Source organism: Sciurus carolinensis, chromosome 13 (assembly GCF_902686445.1).
Source record: "Sciurus carolinensis chromosome 13, mSciCar1.2, whole genome shotgun sequence".
In the NCBI taxonomy this organism is placed as follows: Eukaryota; Metazoa; Chordata; class Mammalia; order Rodentia; family Sciuridae; genus Sciurus; species Sciurus carolinensis.
Genome location: NC_062225.1, coordinates 64,578,358 through 64,604,290, shown reverse-complemented (window position 1 = coordinate 64,604,290; position 25,933 = coordinate 64,578,358). Strand labels below are relative to the sequence as shown.

Genomic DNA, 25,933 nt, shown 5'->3' with positions numbered 1-25,933 from the left:
CATAAGGTTCCAAGTATAATTCCATTTAAAAATATTTTTCTGTCTTCAAACCTTGAAAATACTGACATATCATAGATTTGTTGGAGGTATTTAAAAAAAAATCACACATGGGGTGTGGGGTTGGGACTCAGTGGTACAGCCCCTGCCTTGCAAGTGTGAGGCAGTGGGCTTCATCCTCAGCACCACATAAAAAATAAATTGAAAAATAAAGGTACTGTGTCCATCTACAACTAAAAAAATATTTTTTAAAAATCACATATGTACAAAGTTGAGTACCAGGTCTTTGGAAAACACTATTCAGTAGATAGTAATTATTATTATAAAAATGTATTGAAACATGATGGTGACATTCAGGAATTTGAAAGAGAGTAAATTATCTGCCTAGTTTCTTTAGCTTAAGATGAATTTACTTACCTTGTAGTTCAGGGCCAACTGTAGTTATTATAGCACCCAAACATCTACCCAAGCACTGATGAACTTCTGTATGTGAAGGTGGAACTGTCAACAGCAAGGTAAGAACCAGAGATAAAGTTGGTTCTACATATCCTCGATACATTGGGCCACTAGAATCCACTATCAAAGCAAGTGAATGAAGAGACCATGTCTAGAAAAAATATATATAATTTATTTTAGTTGTAAAGAGGAATTTTGCAGTACACTGAATTGTATGTATTGAATTATTATATGCATATACTCAATATTTGGGGGCACATCAATGAGAAATGGCAAATCAAGACTGTAGGACATTTTCACACATGCTCATGATCCTCACTGTAGCTATATTTACTTATGTATAAAATGTTTAAGAAGAAACCACAAAACAAAACAAATTCAACAAGTAAAATAGAAGATTCAATGAATGACCCAGAACCTGGGCTAGGGCAACAGGAAAAAAAAGAGAGAGAAAGATAGCAATTTGAAACAAAACTTGATCAATAAAATGTAAAGAAATGCAAAAAAGAAGAAACAAATACAAAGAACAATAAATAATAAAAATATGCTTGAAAGATTATGTGAATGGGGTTAACTCCCAAAACAATGCAGACTTTAAGGTTAGGTTGAAAAGAAAAATCTTGTTATACACTATTACAACTAAGACACCTAAAACAAAATAGCAAGGAAATAACACAATATATTTTTCCGAATAACTTATTGGCCATTATTATTTTACAAAGCAAATAATTTTCTTTAAAAACTATTTAAAATTTTGTAATAAAAAAATCAACACTACTCTACCTGGACTTCAGGGGATGTTCCATCTTGTGCTAGAGCCAATAAAATGCTGACACTGGTCTTTAGATGTTGTCCTGAGCCTATACCACCAACATAACGATGCAAACAACCAAGGGCCAATGAATGACCAGTCCTAGATACAACATCTCGAGCTGATTTCAATCTGGAAAAAAGATTATGCTTCTAGAATTGAGTTGTATGTAGTAATAACAATCTCATGGCTCACACACAAAAAAGGGAAAATATTGCAGAAATCAGAAAAGATTACAGTTGTGATCTACTTTTTCACTCCCTAACAAGAGTTAGGGCCTTGATTTAAAATAGTTATTTAAGTCAGGCAACCATGCTCATAATTCCAGCTACTCAGGAGACTGAGGCAGGAAGATCAGCAACTAAGTAAGATCCTGTCTCCAAATAAAAAAATAAAAAGGGCTGAGAATGTATCTCAGAGGTAGATTACCCCTGGGGTTCAATCCTGAGTATTACCAAAAAAAAAATTTAAAGAAAATAAAAATTATTGGTTAAGCTGGGGGTGTAGTTCACTGGTAGAGTAATTATTAAAAACTTGTTAGTAAAGAGACTGACTTACTTGTCAAAGCTATATTGAGCCATTCTAGCTATAAAAGTTGCTTCTCCAACCACCTGAGCCATTCTTCCAAGAGCTTCCCCTGCCGCACATCGTAAGATTGGGTTTGGGTTGTCAAGAGCACCCATAACCAATGTCAGAGCAGATTTACGAACTTCCTCAGGTCCTAAAGTACTTTTGTTTTCAGCTAAGCCCTACATTGATTTAAAAAATATAAATATTAAATAAAAGAAAAAATATTCTGTAATCTTTGTAAATATACAAATATATTCATACATTATTTTCTTTAGCCAACTTTCCCAAGCACATACTACACCTAGAACAAGTTCCTGTTAATTGACAGTAATCACTTTTCTAAATATGATTTTAGAACACGATAAATAACAATCAACAGTTCAACTAGTCCTAAGACCAGTAATCGCTGGCAGAGTTTCTATCCAAAGTCTAATACTTAAATGTTGTTTTTGTAGGGATACTATACTATAAATCAATCATTAAATAAGTGAAATTAAAATTTATCACTCTAAAGAAAGAACAGGCCTGATGAGTGTGAAATCTGATTCATTTGTATAAAAATTCAATGAAAGACAATTATGTCTTTGAGTATAACAATATATGTGTAAGGCAAAATTTAGTAAAAAGAATCAGTAATTAAGTGTTGATATAGTTTGTTCATCTTTCCCTGTTCTAGATATAGTTACTGTTCTGGAATTAAATTTACTTACTTGAGACCAAAAATCTAAGTCATGGTGCCAGGAAAAAATGTTAATGACCACAGAGGCATTTACTTTTCTATGAAGAAAAGTATAATCTGTACTGCAATGTTACATTCCACTTTCTCCCAACATCTAAGGGAAACCCTAAACACATCATTTCTGTTTTTAAAAAAACTCAGATGTTAGCCAGACATGGTGGTGCACGCCTGTATCCCAGTGACTGAGACAGGAAGATTGTGAGTTCAAAGTCAGCCTCAGCAACTTAGCAAGGCCCTAAGCAATTTAGCAAGATGCTGTCTCTAAATAAAATTATTATTATTATTTTTTTATTTTAAAAAGGGCTGGGATGTGGCTTAGAGGACAAGCATTCCTAGGTTCAATCCCTGGTCCAAAAAAAACAAAAGGAAAAAAAAAAAACAAACCTCAACTTTCAGTATTACCTTATGATCTCTTAATAGGGCATATATTAATGATTATATAAACAGTATAAACCTTTATTTCTGTAACCAATGCTTATATCTCTTTTACCTAATGTCTGCAAAACATGACTAAAGATATGCTCATTTAAGCACTTGTATTTGCGACCACTTTCTTTTAAAGCAATATCCTACAATAAGCATAGTGCTAAATAATATAAAAAGCTTCAAATACTTTATGAAAGAATACACAGTATGATGCATGACCTTTCTGAGCTAGGCAAAATATCTGTTATTCTACATCCAGTGTAGAGACTAGTTCAATAAAGATAAAGGGAATTGCATTAACCATAAACCTAGTGAGTAACTAAACCAGAAACAACCTCTCCATATAGCATTCTTTCAACTATATAAACAGTTCCCATGACTTATTGTCTAAATAAAAAATTGAACTTAAACTTTATTCAGGCGACCCTCTTCAAAAAATCATTATTTCTGGCTTTTCTTTTTTTTTTTTTTTTTTTGGTACCACGAATTGCACCCCAGGGTGCTTAATGACTGAACCACATCCCAGTCCTTTTTAATTTTTATTTTGAGATAGGGTCTCCCTAAGTTGCTTAGAGTCTCACAAAGCGAGGCTGGTTTTGAACTTGTCATCCTCCTGCCTCAGCCTCCTGAGTCGCCAGGATTACAGGTGTACAACACCATGTGTGGCTAGAAAAATCATTATTTCTTTAATCAGGCATCTTTAAAAATTCCAAAAGAACTTATTGGCACACATAAAATTTGAGATTCAAATCAAAATATGAACTTTAACATTATTAAAAGGTAAAATACATACGTAATTACAATGAGCCTAATATAAAGTTTCTAATAACTTTATTAAGCTAATATGAAAGCATAATTATCAAGTATACACACACATACACATAAACATAAGCATTATAATAATATTGAGATTCCTGGCTTATTAAATGAATTAACATCTTATTTCAGAATATTTATTAGGGTCTAAAACTAAATACCTTGAGTGCACTAAGAACAGCAGTAAATATATTAAGCTGCACAGCCTGTTGGCGAACACCTTTGGCTTGTTTAACACATTCAGCAAAGTGATCCAGCATTTGTAATCTACAGTAGAATAAATATCACATTAGTGATGCTTTTATTTAAATATGGCTAAAAAAAGAGAAAATAATACCAATTGTTTAGCAAAAATACCTGTTGTCTCTTTTCTATTTCACATAACTGATCCAAACCAGATCTTTTTATGTTGAATTAAAATACATAGTTGTGTGGTTGGTTATTAAATGAATAAGAAGAGGGACTAAATACTGTTTCATTTAGCAAAATTAGTTCATAATTGTAGTGGTCTTAAACATTAACACCAGGGTCCACACAGTGCCTAGCATATAGTAAGTATGCTATACCTAAGGAATGCCCACCAAAGGTCCATGTGTTAAGGACTTGATCACTAGGGTGGCATTTGGGAGGTGGTGGAACTTTAAGAGGTAGAAACTTGTGGAAGGTCACTGGGGATGTGCCCTCAAAAGTGAGAGTGAGACCCCAAGCCTCCTCCTTCTCTCTCTCCCTTTGCTTTATAGCCAAGAGATGAGCAGTTTTGCAGTTTTGCTCCAGCTACAATGTTACCTCACCTCAAGACCAAAACCCAGTATCAGGCCAATGGATTAAGGACTGCAATCTCCAAACTGTGAGCCAAAATGAATCTGTCCTGTTTATAAATTATTTCAGGTGTCTTGCTACAGTCATGAAAAGCTGACTAATACAAGGTATTCACAGTTTCTTGAATATAATAGTAATCAATAATTACATATCTCTGTGGCAGAGTTCTCAGTTGGAACTTCTTTAAAAATGTGGCAAATTTTTTTTTCTTTTTTCAAATATTTTTACATAGAATACAAGAGTACTCCATGTTCTAACCTCATAAGCTACTGGATTTCAAAAAAGATTTAGCTTTGGTCAATTTCTAAATATAAAAAACTATAAGTGAATTTTTTTATTATTTCAAATTTTTTTCAAGCAGACTGTTAAAAAAAAAAAAAAAAAAACTCTTGACCATTTAAGACTATTCTGATAAAAAAGAGTGAGACCATTCTTCTAAAAAGAAATGGGTAAAGGGATCCAGGGAAATTTGATTTAGTACTATATGTACTATAAGACAATTATAACCTAAACAAAAAAATCAAACTTTCTCAAAGGTCACTATTAGGATTTAGCTCAATTTATACCAGGTCAGAGTTCTCAGGTTGAAACATTTTTCAGAATCTTACAGGAAGAAATAAGTCAGAGGCTAAAGCAAGTGAAATCTAGCTTTTTAATCTTTTACATACAAATATAGACCCACATCTTCTATGCCCTGTAAAAGCAGGGCATTATTTACAATGCTAAAATAATCACATAACAGAGAGCACACATGTACCATTAGGTATTTTTTGCTTATATCTGACCTCAAATACATACTTTTTAAAAAGTTTATTTAAAAACAGAACTTCTTTCCTTATGAAATATCTAATCCACTTAATTTAGAAAAATATTAACAAAAAGTTACTACTAAGGGAGTAAGTTACTACCTTGAAAAACTACTACTATCTCCTGGAACATTTCCTTTGAGGTCTTTATCTTATATAAACACTTAAATATGTTCTTGTACATTTTTATGTACTTTAAGAAACAACAATAGGATCACTTCTTGTCATTTATTTTACCTTTTTAATTTAACACTGTGTCATGAATACTGCTGGCATCAAAACATCATCTCTGTTAAAAAGTATCCTATCCTACAGACTTTTCATTATTCACTCATTCTCCACTTGTTGGTTGTTTGCATTATTTATATTTTTAATAAAGTTTATTTATTTATACTTCACCTTGTTCCACAAAAGATATCACATAGAGTTACTGATTTCATTTAGAGCTCTCATAACTAGCTGAATAAATGGAAAACCATAAACCCTAAGATCTAGATTTCCTTAGATTTAAAACAAGGGATCTGGGGATGCAGCTCAGTGGTAGAAGGTTTACCTAGTAGACATGAGCCCAGGGTTTGATCCCTAGGCTCAAATAAGGATTTAAAATAAGGATGTTAGATAGATGCTTTTAAGATTCTTTCACCTTCTGGGCCCAGTGGTGCATGCCTGTAATCCCAGTGGTTCAGGAAGCTGAGGCAGGAGGATCAAGAGTTCAAAGCCAGCTTCAGCAAAAGCGAGACACTAAGCAATTCAGTGAGACTCTGTCTCTAAATCAAGTACAAAATAGGGCTGGGGATGTGGTTTAGTGATCAAGTGTTCCTGAGTTCAATCCCTGGTACCCCCCAAAAAAGATTCTTTCACATTTAATGTTCTTTAATACTTATGTGGCAACCAAATATTCCTAAAGATATCTAGGTAAGGTAAATTTTTATATTTAAACTTTGAATATAAAAGTCAAATTCAAAGGTGATTAAGTAATCTACATATTTAAAAATTATCTTTTTTTTTTTTTTAGAAAAGCATAAAGCCAGGATGTGGGAAAAAGGTACACTCATACATTGCTGGTGGGGTTGCAAATTAGTGCAGCCACTCTGGAAAGCAGTATGGAGATTCCTTAGAAAACTTGGAATGTAACCACCATTTGACCCAGCTATCCCACTCCTCGGCCTATACCCAAAGGACTTAAAATCAGCATACTACAGAGATACAGCCACATCAATGTTCATAGCTGCTCAATTCACAATAGCCAGATTGTGGAACCAACCTAGATGTCCTTCAATTGATGAATGCATAAAGAAACTGTGGTATATATATACAATGGAATATTACTCAGCTATAAAGAATAATAAAATTATGGCATTTGCAGGCAAATGGATGAAATTGGAGAATATCATGTTAAGTAAGATAAGCCAATCTCAAAAATTCAAAGACAAATGATCTCACTGATAAGCAGATGATGACATGTAATGGGGGGTGGGAGGGGGGCAAGAATGGAGGAAGGAAGGACTGTATAGAGGGAAAAGAGGGGTGGGAGGGGTGGGAGGAAGGAAAAAAATAACGGAATGAATCAAACATCATTACTCTATGTAAATGTATGAATATGCAAATGGTATGCTGTTACTCTATGTACAAACAGAAACAACATGTATCCCATTTGCTTACAATAAAAATAAATTAAAAAAAAAAAAAAGAAGAAGAAGAAAAGCATAAAGCCCTTATTTTGTAAAACAGAAGTAACACTGCAAGGTGCGTAGATCAGGTAGTCCCCAACAGAGGAAATCTAGATTTTTAATCTTTTACATACAAATACTTATTTGTACAACTTTCAAATGATCTGTGAAGGTCTTATATTAATTCACTTTTGCTTTTCCTTTTTAGCAAATCACAAATATATGAAATGCTTACTCAAGTTAGGGATGGTGACTATGAATATAAAATACAGGAAACCAAAATGCTTTAGTTACAAAAAAGAAGGAGTTATCTTAGTTTTTCGAATTTCAGATTTAAACCACCTCACAGACAAATGTTATTAAAGAGTAGGTTTCTCATATAGTCACTCCTTCAGTAACAAAAACAACTGAATTAGCAAACTGATATCCCTAAAAGATAGGGTCAAACTTCTTAACTGTCAAACGAGCCATTAGAATGAAAACTTTGTTGGGCAAGATAGTCCATAATACAATGGATACCAAATAATAGCACAAAGGGTCAAAACTTAAGCACATTTTTGAATTATGTGGAATTTGCATTCAATTCATTCTATCCTATATGTGTTACTTAGGTCAGTAAATTTGAGAATATTGTTTAAGCAGTAGCTCACTTTACTGAGAAGTTAACTGGGATGGGAAAATTTACTATCTAAATATAATTTATACTTAACTAAAATTACCTGATTAACTTTATACTAACCGGTGTTTATATGAAACATGAGGAAACACTACACCAAAAAGAGCCACAGAGGCATCTATGACTGAAACTCCAAGAGGGAGAGGACCAGGTACAGCTTCGCCAACAGGTATTCGTAAATAAATGGAGGAAGGGTCATGCTCCAGAGCCCCACTTCCAGATGCACTATTTGGCTGGAGCTGAAAAAGAGTGACATAAAAATTACTCAAAGTCAAAGTCTAATTTAGGAAATTTCACTTACTAAGTATTGGGTATGAAGAACAGAGCGGGAGAGGAAGAAGAAAAGGCAACAATAAAAAGAATGACTGGATATGAAATTTTAAAAACAGATAAAAATATAATTTGGTCATTCAAAAGTCATCAAGAAGGGGCTGGGTTTGTAGTATGAGGCACTGGGTTCGATCCTCAACACCACATAAAATAAATAAATAAATAAATAAATAGAAATATTGTGTTCATCTATAACTAAAAAAATTTGAAAAGTCATCAGTAATACCTTATAAGATTTTTAAAAAGTCTTATTCATTCTAAAACATTTTTATGCCATGCACCTTAATGGGTGAGGAAAATACATCAACAATATCTAAACCCACAAAAATATATAAAATGGACTTAATATTTTTTTTAAATGCACATAGGAAATTACATATTCTGTTCGCAAAAGAGGTTCTGAATCTTCAATCTATTAACTCTTATGCCTCTCCAACCTGTCATAGACCAAAACAAACTAAAACATAAACACCAATAACTAAAAGCCCTTTAAAACTCAAGTTTCCCATGACTATCACAGGGCATTCAAATATAAAAAATACTGAAGAAAGACAATTTGCCAAATTATAACTAATACTATTAGCCACTTAACTATCACCAAGATGCTATTGTTGTGTCTAATAAAACTAAACGACGAAAACTAAACCTTAGTTCTCTATATTTTCAAAGAACAATGGGTAAAAGAACCGTTGTTTTAGATTAAATCAGTATTTAATTTCCCTGTGTGGTTTACTACCTGGTCTTCGATTGATTTATGATCAGTTTCTTGAAGCCAGGAACCAAGAAGAACACTATCATCATAATGACAAAGGGATCGGAGAAGGGAGGTAGTTGTGTTGGCTGAGTTGTCAGTCAAAGTGAATTCTGCTACCAGTTCTCTAAGAAGTGCATTAAAAGATCCTAAAAAACAGAACTTAGGATCAGATTAAAAATAATAATTTTATGAAAATTATAATCATTGCCCATAAAAAGTAGCAACATGTTCACCAGAAATGAAATAAGTTTCCATTCCCTTTTCTAAAAATCTACATTGATTTCTTTTTTTAAGAGATGGGGTCTCACCATGTTTCCCAAGCTGGATCTGAATTCCTGGATTCAAGTGATCCTTTTGTCTCAGTCTCCAAAGAAAGTGGGACTACAGGTACATATCACTGTGCCCAGTCTAAAATTTATATTAAATATTTGAATTCCAGTCTTAATATACAATAATGGTACTTTCTTTTTTTATTATTGTACTATGCTTTCAGTCCAAACTAAAGTGACCAAAAAATTCACAGAGAGCTTAGATCCTTTATTTTAAATATAGTAAAGGTGACATGATTATTATTTATTATTCATTATCCAGTAAGGATAAACACTGAACCATAACATATGAAAATTCTTGGGCATAGTTGTATGGGAAAGAAATTATTTATTTTAATATTAACATTTTATATAATATTTGATTTCTCCAACGAACATAACTACTCTCAGATCTCTAAATTATTGACTGTATTTTTATATATATATATATATATATATATATATATATATATATATATATGAAGCAGTGTAGAAGGGTAATTAAAAGTATAGACATTTAAGATAAACCATCTAGGTTTGAATCCAAGCTCCACCACTTTTAAGCTCTAAGACTTGGGCAAGTTCCTTAAGCTCTCTCTATCTGAGATCCTCCATTTACAAAATACGTGTAATTGCCTCATGAGCTGGGTTAGGGTCATAGGACCTAATACATGTAAAGGTTTAGAACAAGACCTACAATACAGTAAGAACTCAACAATGTGAGCTACTCTGCATAAGAAAAGTAAAATGGTGCTTCTCTGCACAGTGAGCCCCTGGGAGAAGCCTGGTCAGAACTCTTTAATACTGTGAGGATCTGCAAAGGCACACTGAAGAATTTCTATCAGATACTGCAAATTTTATTTACCTTCATAAGTTTTTGGAGGTAACAAAGCCAAGATATCATAAAGTCTTAAACGGACCATTGCAGCACTAGCTTTCAGATGAGCTCCGTGGGCTTTAATGACAGAAGGTATGCTACAATATTGAAAGCAGAGTTGGAATCAGCTTACTAGAATAAGTATTACAAACTTTTAGCAGTGCATCTTTAGTAATGTATAAATGTACTGTTAAAGTACATTGATAAATATCACACTTTCATTTTAGTTTATTTTGTGATATTTACTCTAAGAAACAAAATACAACTATATTTTAATACACACCATTAATATAATTTTAAAAGTCACTTCACGAAATAGTTTGTTTCCTATGTAACTCTAGAAAAAAGTACAAAATATGAAGGAGAAACATAAATGAATAAATTTATTTATAAATATATAAACAGATTATTAACTTGTTATAAGTGCTTACTTACTGTGACATCATAGTCATGGCACATTCAATAGGGGTCATTAATTTTCTAATCACATCTTCAGTTAGTAGTTCAGGACAATGTGCAACAAAACTCCTCATAGCTAGGTAAGTTTTAAAAGGACAAATTTAGAACAGCTTTTGTGAGCCATTAAACTTAAAATTATACAAAGGTACCTACAATTCTCAATTATTATAAGGTTCTCAAACTATATCAAACCAGAAGAAAAACCAGCAAGAACTAAAATAAAAATCATTAGAAAAGGATAGAAGAAGTATGGACAACGGAAATGGAGAGAAAACGTGTTGGGGAGACTCCTGTGAGTGGAAATTCAGAAGATGATAACCCCACAGGAATTCAGATGACTAAAAAGAAAGCAGTTCTACACCACAGAGTTCACACTGGAGAAAGATCTTTATGGGTGTGGCAAATGTGCAAATTCCTTTAGTCAAAGTGCCTTTTTTAACCAACACTGGAGAATTCACACTGGAGCAAAGCCTTATGCATATGGCCAGTGGGGGAAATCCTTAAACCAAAAAAAGCCACATTTGTTAAACACCAGAGAGTTCACACTGGAGAAAGGCCTTGTAGATGTGGTGAATGTGAGAAATGCTTTAGTCAAACTCCACCCTTACTCAACACCAGAGAATTCACACTGAAACAATACCCTGTGATTGTAACCAGTGTGGAAAATCCTTTAGCCAAAAGTCTGGCCTCATTCAACACCAGGTAGTTCACACTGGAGAAAGGCTTGTGAGTGTGATACACGTGGAAATTCCTTTAATCAATGCTCTAGCCTCATTCACCTCCAAAAATGTTATAACATGTAAAGGCATCATGAAAGCAACAAATATGGAGAAGTCTTCAGTCCAAGGTTTAACAGTTCCTGAAAGTTTTGAGAAAGGCCTTAGACCTATAGAGAATGTCCTCTTTTTCGGAGGCACTGTGAAGGAACCATCTGCCTAAAGTTAAACATCATACTTCCTAACATCCAGTGGGTTAAGAGTCCCCATGTATTCAGGCGTGCGTGAGGCTTACAGGAGCTGCCATGCACACTCTCAACTGACTGGGGTTCTTGACAGAATTAAATCACTGCCACTTTCTCTGGTAGAAGGCATCTCCTCTACCACCTTGCACAATGTTCATCAGTTACTGGAGCATGTTAGTTAGGGAAGGCAAATGCTTATTCCCTGGAGGAAGTTTTGTACAACCTGGGCCTTCGAGGAGAATTCTTTCCCTTTTCTGACTGATTAAAGCATACATATAATCTAGTTTTTTGGATTTTTTATTTTTTTTTTTTTTTACCAGGAAAACCTAGTCTGCAGTCTGCTGGAGGTTTCCAGGAATGACTGACAAGAAATTTCTTCATAGAAAAGTTGTTTCATCAGTCTCACATGACAATTGGGTTAATTTTTCCAGTCCTCTGTTCACCAATTGATTAACTGCCTAACTCACACTGCTCTTGATTGTGTGCTAATAAATGCCTTACTGTTAAAGCTATCTTTAAATTGTGGGGTTTAGTTTACTATGTGGGGAGGTTGGAAAACACTTTGTGCTATTTGTCTGAAAGGATGAACAACTTTCATGAGTCAACTTTGTGTGCTTCTTCAGGAAAAGCAAAATGATAGTTCTCATTTGAAAAAAAAAAAATAAAGCAAGCAAACAGGTTTAAGACAGAACCAGAAGTGGAAAAAATGGTCCAGTGAGAAGGAGTATCTTCACTGGCCCTTTATAACAGACCTAAGACTAAAACACCTTGCCCTGTCATGGTTATATATCTCTTTCTCTTCTAGTTTGGGGAAAGAAGCATTTTTTACCCTGAGATAAACCAAAAAAGAACAGGGACACCCAGTGAAACTCTAGTTCCCAAATGAAACAAAATCTATAAACTACTAACTCCCAGACAAAAACAACTGTTTCATCATTTTTGTAATGCTGATGTTTAAAAAACCCATCAACATTTGCAGATTTGACAACACTGGGAAAAAAAATGTGCTTTTCCATAATGAAAAGACTAATTTTAAACTTAGTAACCCTGGTAATGCTGTTTCTTGTTGGATTTTTTAATGTGAAACTTTTTTGACAGATGAAGACTGCAACGACTGGGTATAAAGAGGCTTAGGTCCTAGCTCCTATCTTATCACCAACTGTAACCACTTTCCTCAGAGTCTCAGGTTCAGTTTTATTACAAAAGAGCAAAATGTTAACTACTATTATTTATAAAAAATTTCTTTCTAAATCTAATGGTTGCATTTTTTGTTTGTTTGTTTTGCAGTGCAGAGGATTTAATCCAGGGCCTCTCATGCATGCTAATAAGCACACATCCTACCACTGAGTTATACCTCCAGCCCCTCCTTCTAAAATCTAAAAGTCTACACATTTATCATTAGACAGTAAAATTAAAAAATGAAAGTGATTTTCTTTCCATTCACAAATAATATTCTGAAAGTGAAATCCTTTCAGTTCTTACCACATAAAGCTCCAGCACGACCTTCCAAAGTTACCTGCCAGGTAAAAGAATCACCTCGGGCCTTCTCAGCCTCCAGTTCCTTTAAAGAACGAGGGAAAACATTTCTCCATAATAACAACATCTTGGGCAGATGGTAACGAACAACAGATGGTCCTGACCAAGAAAATGGAGAAAATATCTCTATCATTTCATTCTGTTTTAAAATTTCTGACATTAACATAAGTTTTGAATTTTTCATCTAGTAAGTAAAATAAATATTTATTAAAGCATAACAAAATTTATTTTCCTTTTTTCTCTATTTCTTTTTCTTTCTTTTTTTTTTTTTTTTTGGTACTGGGGATTGAACCCAGGGATGCTTAATCTGAGATAGATCCTCAGTCCATTTTATTTTATTTTTTTAAATTTTGAGAGTGTGTCACTACATTGCTCAGGGCCTTGCTAAGTTGCTGAGTCTGGCCTTGAACTTATGAGCCTCCTGCCTTAGTCCCTTGAACTGTTGGGATTATAGGTATAAGCCGTTGCACATGGCTTAAAATTCATTTAAAAGTATCGATAGTTTTTGTATCTAAATATAAAATAAATATATAAAAATAAAAAATTCTCAACTATATTCAAAATGGTAGATTATTATCAATAATAAAATTATCCTGGGATATAGTCCATGAGGTTGCTTTTATAAATACATATGTGTACATAAAACATATGCACCCACTCCCACAAACAAATACATATTCCTTCATTTGAGAACTCAGTTTCAAGAAGGAGCAATATATTCAGAACTAAGAACACCTATTTACATTGCTAAGGAGTTCATTCAACATACCACTAACGTACTTAACATAAACTTCTAAAAAAGAGTTACTACTTTGTAGTAAACAGTTTTCATAGTAACAGCTAAACATGTGAACTAAAAAGTGGACATAACTCATCACAATGATAAATGTATTTCTCTCCTATGCAAAATGCTAAACTTTGCCTACTGTAAGACTTATCATAGTACTTAGAACAGCAAAGCACTCCAAAAGCAGCATTAACAATATGATTTAAATGTGATTTTATCAGTTCATTAAAATCACGACTTCACTTAGGAAATAGAATTTTCCCCCACACTCTCATCTCTTTTGATTAACAGTAAATTCATAACATAGACAATGGCTATTCTAATAGTAAAGGCGAAACTTTGCTAAAAATTTTTCATTAATTGCACTTGAGAAATTATTAAAGCGATATGAACTACCAAATAAAATATCTTTATCATTTTACAACCTCAAAGTCTGGAATGTGGAGCTTAATACTTTTATATTAAATTTTCTTTATAATTCATTGACAGTTATAGAGTAAGACAAAATCCTACTCAAATACAATTGTACCTAAAGTCATAAGTGCTCCAAGTAAAAGCCAGCCAGCTTGGGTGCGCTGTAAGGACAACCTGCTGTTTTGGGCAGCAGTTCGTAACAGATCTTCAGCAATACTAACTACCATCTACAAGAGAAATTTGGAATTAGATTACAGAAATTTAGAATTAGATTATTAGTTAAAGAAATCAAACAAGAAAATAGATAACCAGTATACTTAATTTAAAAAGCAATTATCCTTGCATGCTATTGCAGTTAACTAATGTTTTCAAAGAGGCAATATCAAGACCTACTTAGCCCTGACTACACTGATGACTGATGTGACTCAGACCATGGGGACAAGTAAGTTCTTGAGCCAGACTGCCTAGGTTCATATCCCAACTCTGCCATTTACTACCTTTATGATCTGAAGAACTCCTAGACTTAGTTCCCACGTTAGTAAAATAAGAATGATAGTAGTGTCTACCTCACTCGTGCAAGGATTAAATATGTTAATATTTAGGACTATTCCAGCCCATGTAACCACTTAATAAGTGCTGTTATTAGTGGTCCTTTAAGCTAAGCTAAACTTATGGAACTAAGTCTAGACAGAGAAGACACAGGAAGAATGCAAAATAGAAAATAGTGAATGATTAAATGACAAAATAAGAGCTCGATGTAGTAAAGACTAATATAGACTCAGTGGCTTTGAAGAGATTTCATGGAGTTGGAACTTGAATTGGGTCTCTAAATCAACAGATTGGTACAGGTGAGTAATAAATTCTAATGTAAGAAAGGCCTAGAGGTTGAAAAGGGACTAGGGGAAAGCTCTAAGACTACTCTGAACAGAGCACTGAGAAACCAGAATGAACAGGTAGGTCACAGGTAAACCCGAGGCATTCGTCTAGCAGACAGAGGAGATTATATTCTATTCCCTGAGTACCAGGTTTCCAATAAGGGTCTCTGATCATATGTGAAATATGAAAATGGTACAAAAAAGATGAGAGAAAAGGATTTCATGAAAGATAAACAATGAGAGAGCAAACATGACAAAGGAAATGGAAGCCAAGATTCCTTTGAAAGTAGTCACAAAACTCAGAATGTGGAAGAATAAATGGATTTTGGTCTAATGTCCTAGAAAGAAGAATTTAAAAATCTAGCCACAGTATACTTAAGTATTATTGAAATGACAATAGTGTATTCTCCTATCATCTTTGAATACAGCAATACGAATTTTTAATTCTAAAAAGTGAACAAAGCTGAGTTTGAGATAAATACTACAAAGTTATTTTACCTCTAAAATAAATTGTAACATGATACTATACCCAGACAAAACCTATTATCTGTACATCACGATGAAAAATTCCATTTTAATTCTGGTCCATTAACACTATATTCTACATTACCATAATAAAACTATTGTAATTTGATCACCCAGCTCAACATTAAGCACAGCAGTGTTCCACTGCCCTCCTGAGAGCATTCACAAACCTTTGATCTGTGTCATACCTTTCCTTTGGCATGAGGAATGCCCAAAGGACACTGATGGACTCCACCTAACAAAGCAGCCATTGCAAAACTGTATCCGCTAACAGCTTCTGGAGAAGTTTTCAAGTTGTTGAGCCGTTCTGCACACCGGTCAAGAAATGGTGTCAACTGGAAAGGTAAGGCCACAGCCACACAGCGCAAACACCATGCGGCAGCAAGTCGAGCAGCCATACTTGGATGAAGAAGCACCGAAGTCACAATCTCCAAGAGCCCTAACAGAGAAATCCTCAAAAGATTACTCTTTATTGAAGTAACTGATTTCAGAAACCAAAGACTATGACATAACACAATAATTAAAGCGATAATCACCATGATTTAACACACTAGTTTCACAACTATGCCAAAAAGCACATGCAGTGCTCATGACAATAGCATGCTTTAAAGGAACATATTCTCCAAAGAACATAACACAATTACATCCAATAAAATATAAAAGTTGATTAAAAGGAAATTCTTCAACAAATTTTAGTCAATTATTAGGAAGAATTACCATGAGTATTTTTGATCTGTCTCCCAAAACTTTATTTCACCATTTAATTCAATATTCCCTATTATAGTGAAGATTAGTTTAAATAAAACCCAATCATCTAAACTGACAATTCTAGTAAGTACCTAGTCAAGAGTTAAATATACAATCATACATATGACTTTGAAAAACAGTAAAAAAAATACTTCAGCAAGTGACAGAACGTCATACCTATCGATGCCTCCTGAATAAGAGGAGAGGCGGTGGCATTCAGGCTCTGCACCAGGCTCCCAAGCTCCTGGAGGGCACAGACCATCACATGCTGGCTTGCTGCAATGTCTGCTGCACCTGACTTGTTTTCACTACTAGTGTCATTCACTACTGCTTCTGGAACACAAAATCATGTATTTGATGTGGCTGAACTGAATTTTGATGTATTATTGGTCTACACACTATGTTTTAGTTATACCACTTAATACCTGAGTGTTAAAGTCTATGCAATTTTTGCTTTGTGGAAAAACTGTATAATGAAGTACTGAAATAACCTAAAATACACTGTTTAATGACTTCATTACAATACTAAACTATGACTGTATAAACTTAACTACTTCTAGGAACACAACTTAATTTGAGTAAGCAGCAGCAAAGCATAGTATTTTTCAAAAGCAGACTTGGGAGCAAGAAGACTTGGGTTCAAATACCAATTCCCCAAGTCTTGTTAGTTATGTGACACTGGGCAAGGTGCTCAACATTTGTAAGGTTCCTCATCTGTTATAGGGCTTGTATGCCTATTTCAAAGGACATTCTGATAATTAAAAAGTCAAGGTATATAAGAATTTAACACAATGCTGCTCCCAATACACAGTCAATAAATGTTAGAAGCCATTATTTTTACTTGAGTAGTAGTGGTCGCAGTAATATTGCTATTTCAAGCATGCCAATATGCTGGAGGCATCATTGTCAAATTACCAACCAGAAAGTGATCTATAAGGAAAGTAGCTTTAGAAATTCTTACTGGAACATTCCTCCAACTTCCTACTTACTTTGTTGTCCTCTCCCCCACTGGAACTAAAATATAGTTAACATGAGATACTTAATTCTGCTTTAAGGATTTTTTTCAAATAGCTACACTATCACCATAAGTAATAATATTTAAATGATAGTAAAACTTCCTCAGTTTTACATTCATTGTGAATAGATAAAAAAAAAACATATAATACAGAATGACAGAATGGGTTGAAACATGGGGGACTATAATTAAACAATCTTCTCATTAGATATTTCTGGACTCGAAAATGCAGGAATTTGGTCTTTTGCTTACTAATCTATAAGCTCCCTTAAGACAGGAGCTGTCACTATCTGGCTTGTTATTTTACCCACACCATTTGGCACAGTGTTTCTGGCATTTAAACATTTCTTCAATGAATTAGTGCATAAATATTTTTCAAGTTGTGATATAGAGCAGATTACTATTTAAGCATATCTGAAGAACAATACTTCATTAATTCAAATATCTTCTAATTCATAATTTTCAGTTAGTCCTATACTTTAAAAGAATGACTTGCCAAGTAAGCTATTATAAATAACAAAAATAACAAGTACACTATAAATTTAATTTTATAAAATATTTCATTTATATATTATCTAAAATAAATTGCTGATTGTATCTATTCATTAAATCTTTACTTCTAAAGAACTTTTTTAGAAAATATAATTTGATTTATAAAATTAATTTCTATTTCCAACAGTGATAAAACTAGATTGTCTTATAACATTTATATGTAGTCTTGCTTTAGTCTTCTAACTGGATTATGGACTCCATAAAGACAGAATTTTATTTCACTTATTATTTAAACTCTGAATTAGTGCCCTGCAAATCTCAGATATTCAATAATTACTTGTTAAACTGAAAAAATTTATAAAATGGCTACTTTTTTAAAAAAGTTTTCTTTACAGGGGTCCAACAGGATAGAAGGAATAACATCTAATGTCCTATAAGCATAGTAGTATAACTATGGTTGACAATAATTAATTGTATGCTTCAAAATAGCTACAAAGAGGATGGTGAATGTTCCCAAAACAAATGAATGATCAGTGTTTGGGGTGATGAATATGCCAATTACCCTGATCTGATCATTGTACATTCTATACCAGTATTAAATTGCATACTGAACTGGGCATGGTGACACACTCCTGAAATCCCAGCTACTCAGGAAGCTGAGGCAGAAGGATCCAAGCTTGAAACTAGCCTAGGCAACTTTGTAAGACCTTACCTAAAATAAAATTTTAAGGATATAATAAAAAAGGGGCTGGGAATGTACCTCTGAGGTAGAGCACTTTTCTAGCATGTGTGAAGCCCTCAGTTCAATTGCCAGGACCTCAAAAAATAGTGTCACAATGCACTCCATAAATATGTATCATTATTAAGTTTCAATTAAAATATATTTTAAAAGAGAAACAAATGGATTTCTTATAATTATGAATTACTGAGATTGTACAATATATCCTATAGGGAACTAATAGCCAACTATAATTGCTGCTAAGTCTTTATATGAAGCCTATTAGGGGAGAAAAAAAACCACAACAAAAATATGTATTCATAAAACAACAGGTTCCAGGCAGAAAAACCACAATAGATTATTCCTTGAAAACAGAAACCAATGTGCTGCTGCATTCCAAGAAAGTTATAAAATTCATGTAGGTACTAGAAACACAACAGAAAAGCTAATCTTACAAACATGTACACCAATCTTCATTTCACTATAATCATGTTGTTTTAATATTAAATAAGACTATTCAATAAAAATGATTATGAAAACACAGTTCCAACAGATATAAACTTAACCAGATCTATTAGTATACATTCAGAATAATGATAAAGAAGTAAGTGACTAAGAGCATCAAAGCCACACACTATACCAATTCTTACCTACTGCTTTCATTTGTTTTCCAATAGCCTGGCAGATCTCTTTGGCAGCTGCTATCTGGGCTTTTTCACCTAGCAAACTGCCCACAGTAGCTCTCAAGATAAAGGAAACACATCGCCTTGAGTACACAGCCTCCACATGTGTTTGTGTTGCCCGCGGATGAGAAACCAGATCAAGCACATGGGACAAGAATGTAGCAAAGCTACGCTCCAGCCACTGTCCACCCAAAGTAGTTACAAAAACTACATATGCCTATAAACACATAAGATGATGTCAGATAAAAATCACAGATAAAGTCAACTACAGAAATAACGGATGGCAGCATTCAAAATGAATTATATTTGAAATTAAAATACAGAAAATTTAAATTTCACATCTTTTTAGGATTTCTAGCATAGGAATTACTGCCAAAAATCCTTTTATTAACACACTTAAGATAATAACTTCATGAAGATCATAAAGAGAGAGTGATGAAGGAAGGAAAGCTAAAATCACTCCAGAATCAGGATGGTAACAGGGTTTAGGAATAAGAAAATCTTAATGTGTTAAATAATCACTGACTTATAGCTATAGTACACTTGCTTTCTCTGTAAAATAAAAATAGTTCACTTCCATTTTATACTTGTTTCAGGAATAAGATACAGTTGTGATTTGACTAAGATCAGGAAGATCAATTTAATCTACTTGGTGTAATTATTATTAGATCATTAGCCATAACATCTTTGGTGCTATTATTTTGAAACTACAATTTCAAGTCAGATTTAATTTTACAATTACATTGATGAATAATCATTGACAGTAAATCTAATCAAAAAATAAATCAATATTTTTAGCTACAGCATCACCAGAAAACATTAAAATCTAAATGCCTCAAACTACCTATGGTACCTATCTCAATCTATGAATATCTAAATATGATTTCAAATAAAATTGAATTATTTTATATCTGTTTATAGCCAAGTAAAATTTGGGAAGAAATTTCCAATATGTATATAAACACCAGTAGACACAGACTTATTTACACATCATTAAGTATCTACATGTCCATACAAGCATGCAATTTGGAATGTGAATGTAATTCATTAATCTTGTGAAAAAAATTTTTGAAAGAAACCAGACAATATTAAAAATCTCAGTGTGTATGCTTTACTTAGCAACAGTCTTCCAAGAAATTTCACAAGTGATTCAATTCTTTTATAAACATATATTACAAACCTGTGTAACTCCAACTCTTACTTCCCGATTAACAGATCCTCCAACTTTTAACATTTCTCCACCACTCTTTAAGAAACCTGACCCTCCACGGAGAAATCCAGTGGCCATGAGTTCTAAGACTTCATCAAATGTTGCTCGTTTCACGTTTTGACGCATTACTTTTAGGAAGAAAAGTAAATTCATATGCAAACATATTCATGGAGCAGAATTTTATTTTGCTATTATTTAAGTCATATTTCTAACATTCTAACTTTAAAATCCGAGCAATTATTTTTAAGAATACTTTGTTATTATGAGAATAGGGTCATTTAGTTTTCTTATAATTTAATATGTACAATGTACTCATAAGCTTCAATTTAATCTTGAAGCAAAAAAATGCTAAGAAAAATGGAAGGAGCTAGAATATAAAACAATTCAATAAATGTATGTAAAAGAGGCAAATAATGATGATAAACTTATATGTGTAACACAACCAGGACAAAGTATGTCCACAACAGCTACTGCTAACCAATCATAGTTGTTATTCCCAGCTAGGGTAGACACAAAGATACTTTCCTATACAGCATCAAAGGATTAAAATACCAGTGGGAATGCAACTGACTTTCCATCCCTGGAATAAAGCTTCACATTTAAAAAGTAACAAACACAATCATCACAAAAATTCCATTGAGGAGGTATAAAGTATGTAGGTTAAGCATGCAGGATTTGGAATTTGACTACCTGGGTTTGAACTTCAGTTCTGACACTTATCAATAGAACATTTTTTAGAACACAAGTGATATGTCTCAATTTCTTCATTTATAAAATTACAATAAAATTACAGTACTTTTAATTCCTAGGGCTTTTGTGAGGATTAAATAAAGCAATTCTTTAATATGCTTAATTCTGTGCCTGCCACAAAGTTAGCACTTAAAATGTAATACCATCATCATCATCTAATGAAATAATTGTCATTAAAGAAACCAAATCTTAAATATAAAGGCTGGGACCTAAACCCCTAACATCTGATTCTCTTTCTACTGTACCACAAGGTAGGGATGGAACAAGAGCACAGCTGGGGTCATTCAAGTGTCTACTCACAACCCTCTCTGGGACGTCTCTATAAAACCATGAGGCAAAGCAGAAGCTGTTTGCAAAATTAAAGCTGCCTGATTCTACTAACAAAAATGGTTAAGAAAAACTGAAGATTAATACTGAAGTATAAGGGAAGATCTATCAAAGATCGAAAGTTGAGAAATCAGCACAAAAAGTGTCAGAGTCCAATTCCATAAACACTTTACAAAACCATTTAGTAAATCTTACTTGCTTATACATTCAGCACAATTGCTAGTTATATTCTTGTATGTTATAATCACGAAAAAGTGTCTTGACTATGTCAAGAAAAATGCCTTTTGGGTTCTTTTCACTTTATGAAATTTAAAATCTTTAAAGTGAGCGGATGAGGACATATAATGGGGGGTGGGAGGGGCTAGCATTAGGTTTAGGGTTAGGTTTAGAGTTAGGCTAAGGAGAGCGGTAAGAATGAAGGAAAGAAGGACTGTGTAGAGGGAAAAGAGGGGTGGGAGGGGGGGGAGGGGAAAAATAAAATAAACATCATTACCCTATGTAAACGTAAAAAAAATAAAAATAAAATGCCATCTCAAATCTTTTACCTGGGGAAAAAAAAAAAAAATCTTTAAAGTGACCAGCCTATTTATTAACCAATTTAGAAGGAAGCATTCCATAAATCTTCAAATATCTGTTATGGTCTAAATCAGACATTAACAAACAATACCTGTTGCCTGCTTTGGCATCAGTGCTGTAGCCATGACTGTTCCTAAGAGTTTAGACACTGCCACTCGTACCCCATAATTTGAGTTTTCCAAAGCCTTAAAGCAAAGAGTGGCTATATTTTCCAGTTCAGCAGTCCACATAAAGACAGCTTCATTCTGTAGTTCTAGTAGACACTAGAATTAAAAACAAAAATTAAATTATATCCTAGAACTACTGGTTGCAGAGATGGAGAACCAGATACATATATTTCTCTTAGAAAAAAAAAACTGCATAAACTGTACCTCAGGCAGTGAAGGACAGTTATTCCTACAGGAGTGAATTCAACACAAAGCAAGCAGAAAAAAAAATAATATAGAAAGGAAATCAAAGAATCAGAAAACTGAAAAAATAATTGAAATGAGAGAAAAGCTGCTTCTTGGAGAAAACCAATAAATTTGGTAAATCTCTAGTCAGACTGATCAGAAAAAAAAAAAACACCATAAATTACCAAAATCAGGAAAGAGAGAAATTATATCACTAAAGGTTAAACATACATGAAAAAGATAAGGAGAATATATAAACAACTTCATGCAAACAAATTTGACAACTTAGATGAAAGAGACAACTCACTCAAGAAGAAAGAAATAACCTGAAGAGCCCAATGTCTATATTAAAATTGATTTTATAGTTCAAAATCTTCCCCCAAAGAAAACTTTAGCTCCAGATCACTGCAGTGAATTCAATTGAAAGTTTAAGTACAAAAATAATACCAATTCTACATAAACTCTTCAGAAAATTAAAGAGAACTTTCTTCCTCATCCTGTGACAAGACAGATACTACCAGAGAAGAAAACTATGTACCAATATCCCTCATAAACAAAGAAACAAAAATGTTAAACTGTTTTCAACTCTAAAACAAAAATACACAAAAAGGATAATACATCATGACCAAATACAGTTGTCATAAGAATGCAAGATTGGTTAAAATTCTAAAACCAATCAGCGTAATTCACCGTATTAGCGAACTAAAACAGAAAAAAAAAAAAATCATATTATCTCTATAGACGCCAAAAAAAGTATCTGAGGAAATACAAGCAAAACTGGGGATATCTTCAGTGTGTTATATCAATGTCAATATCCTGCTTGTTACACTGTACTATTATACTTTTGTAAGATATTACCATTTGGACTCTAGTAAAGGTTTATAAGATCTATTGTTTCTTACAATTGCAAATGAATCTACAATTACCTTAAAGTAAAACTTTAATTAAAGAAGAGCAACAACACAAGAAAACAAATTCAAAACTAAAGACATTTGATAAATAAAATCATAGAAAAGGAAAAAAGGCATTTGATTCACTCCCAATTAATTAAGACTCTTGGCAAGCTAGGAATCAAAGGTTACTTCCTCAACCTGATAAAGGGTATATGTGAAAAAAGACAGTTAATGTCATATTTAATGGTGAAGGACTAAATGCTTTTCCCTTAAGATCTGGAATAAGACAAGGATGTTTGCTTTCATGTTTTCCATTTAATGAGAGATCTGATCAGTGCAATAAGATAAGAAAAAGAAATAAAAGGCATATATACTGAAAAAGAAGTAAAGCAGTACTTATAGACAACATGATGTTCTACCTAGGATAACAGAACATAGAAAACTAATAAAACTATTACACCTGTTCAGTAAGGTTAGTAGGTACAAAATTAATATACAGTTGGGTGCAGTGGCACATGCTTCTAATCATGCTATTTTCATAGACATTAATAAGTTAATTCTAAAGTTCATATGAAAATGCAAAGTATCAAAAATAGGCAAAACAATTTTAAAAAGAACAAAGGGTTAACACTACCTGATTTTAAGACTTATTATGAAGGTAATGTAATTTAGAAAATTGTTGCTGGCATCAAGATAGGCAAATAGATTAAAACTAATCCAAAAATAGACCAACATACATATGGTTGGTCATACAACTGATTTTCAACAAAGATGCAAAGATAATTTAGTGAAGTAACATAGGCTTTGCAATATGGTGTGGTAACAAGTAGATATCTACATGGAAAAAAAAATAACTTTGATTCATTCCTTGAACCATATACAAAAGTTAACATAAAATGGAGCATATATTTAAGTGTAACACTATCAAACTTCTAGAAGGAAACATAGGAGAAACCTTGGGTTAGGAAAATTTTTCTTAAGTATACAGACATGGAAAGCACATCTCTTATAAGAAAAATTCATAAACTGAACTTGGACAAAATTCCAAAATTTTTATTCTTAAAAAGGCACTATTTAAGTCAAGTATGGTGGTGCACACCTGTAATCCAAGGTCGAGAGACTGAGGCAGGAGGATCACAAGTTCAAGGTCAGCCTGGGCAATTTAGTAAGATCTTGTCTCGAAATAAAAAATAAAAGGGTGAGCTAAGGATGTAGCTCAATAGTAAAGCACCCCTAGTTTCAATCCCTAGTTAAAAAAACAAACAAACACTATTTAAGAATGAAAAGATAACCCATTGACTGGAAGAAAATAATTGCAAATCATATATCTGGTAAGGAATATATAAAGAACCTATAAACCACTTTCAAAACTCAGTAATAAGAAAACAAACTAAATAAAACAATAGGCAAGAGATTTTAATAGCCCTTTCTTCAAAGAAGATATGCATGGCAAACACCCCAAAACATGCTTATCATTAGTCACTAAGGAAATACAAATTAAAGCCATCTATATGTATCTATTATGACTAAAATTAAAGAATCCCCATAATAAATGATGAGGAGGTAAAGGAAGTAGAGGTAAAGGAAGTAACATTCTCTTACACAAATGGGAGTATAAAATGGTAGAAATGCAAATGGCACAAGTATTTTGTAAAATAATCAGGCAGTTTCTTAAAAAGTTAAACTAAATCTAACATAAGATCCAGTCACACCCAAGTGCAATGAAAGCATAAATCCATGTAAAAACTTGTACACAGATGCTCACAGGAAGCAACCCAGATGTTCATAATAGGTGAAGGAACAAATGAATGTGGTATACCCACACAATAAAATACTACTCAGTAAAAAGGTATGAACTATTAATAACACGCACCTAAATCTCAAAATAAATATACTGTGTGAAGGAAGCCAGAACACATGTACATATAAAAAAAGTATATACCACTGTATTTCTTTCATATATAATTCTAGAAAATGAAACTAACCCAGAAGAACAAAAACATGCTATCACAATTTAAAAGATTTTTTAAAGTCATGAATTATTTAAGAACAAGAAAGATAAGGATGAGCATTATAAACTGGTGGAGTACTAACCTTGGCCACTGCACATCGAACAGCCATTGATCTGTCTGTTAAGAGGGATCTGGCATTCTTGTAAATATCACGATGAGAGGAAGCTGCTGCACCACCCAATCCATTCAGAACTTTCTGTAGACTCATTAAGATTTCACTTCTCCCTTGAGACTACATGTGTACATAAGGCAAAGCTTTAAAACTACAGAATAAAATAAATTCCATGTTTAACACACCAAGATACAGTAGTCTCTGGGCGTAATGATCTTACCTCTAAATTGTAACAGTAAGTAATGAAAATTTTAAAAAATTAAGTATTCTAGAAAGTACCTGAAATAAGAACAATTATTAACTTCAACTAAACAATATCTTCGAGAACTTGTTATAAGCAAATGTATTCCAATGTTTCTATGATATATTAAAGTACAGTATAACAAGAACATGA

The 25,933-nt window shown here is 33.1% G+C and overlaps 1 protein-coding gene across 1 annotated transcript in view; it reads right to left on the bottom strand.

The window, feature by feature from the left end:
* Heatr5b (HEAT repeat containing 5B) overlaps positions 1 to 25,933 on the bottom strand; it is an 86,266-nt gene that overhangs the window by 53,648 nt on the left and 6,685 nt on the right. The window contains exons 5-20 of the mRNA XM_047523115.1: positions 25,510 to 25,659; positions 22,222 to 22,393; positions 20,448 to 20,605; positions 19,235 to 19,484; positions 16,537 to 16,692; positions 15,801 to 16,051; positions 14,328 to 14,439; positions 12,958 to 13,110; positions 10,491 to 10,590; positions 10,044 to 10,153; positions 8,853 to 9,016; positions 7,850 to 8,025; positions 3,977 to 4,082; positions 1,823 to 2,013; positions 1,237 to 1,396; positions 415 to 604 (exon numbers count right to left, since the gene is read on the bottom strand). Of these exons, the coding sequence (XP_047379071.1) occupies positions 415 to 604; positions 1,237 to 1,396; positions 1,823 to 2,013; positions 3,977 to 4,082; positions 7,850 to 8,025; positions 8,853 to 9,016; positions 10,044 to 10,153; positions 10,491 to 10,590; positions 12,958 to 13,110; positions 14,328 to 14,439; positions 15,801 to 16,051; positions 16,537 to 16,692; positions 19,235 to 19,484; positions 20,448 to 20,605; positions 22,222 to 22,393; positions 25,510 to 25,659 (2,599 nt within the window). The remainder of the gene's footprint in view (positions 1 to 414; positions 605 to 1,236; positions 1,397 to 1,822; positions 2,014 to 3,976; positions 4,083 to 7,849; positions 8,026 to 8,852; positions 9,017 to 10,043; positions 10,154 to 10,490; positions 10,591 to 12,957; positions 13,111 to 14,327; positions 14,440 to 15,800; positions 16,052 to 16,536; positions 16,693 to 19,234; positions 19,485 to 20,447; positions 20,606 to 22,221; positions 22,394 to 25,509; positions 25,660 to 25,933) is intronic.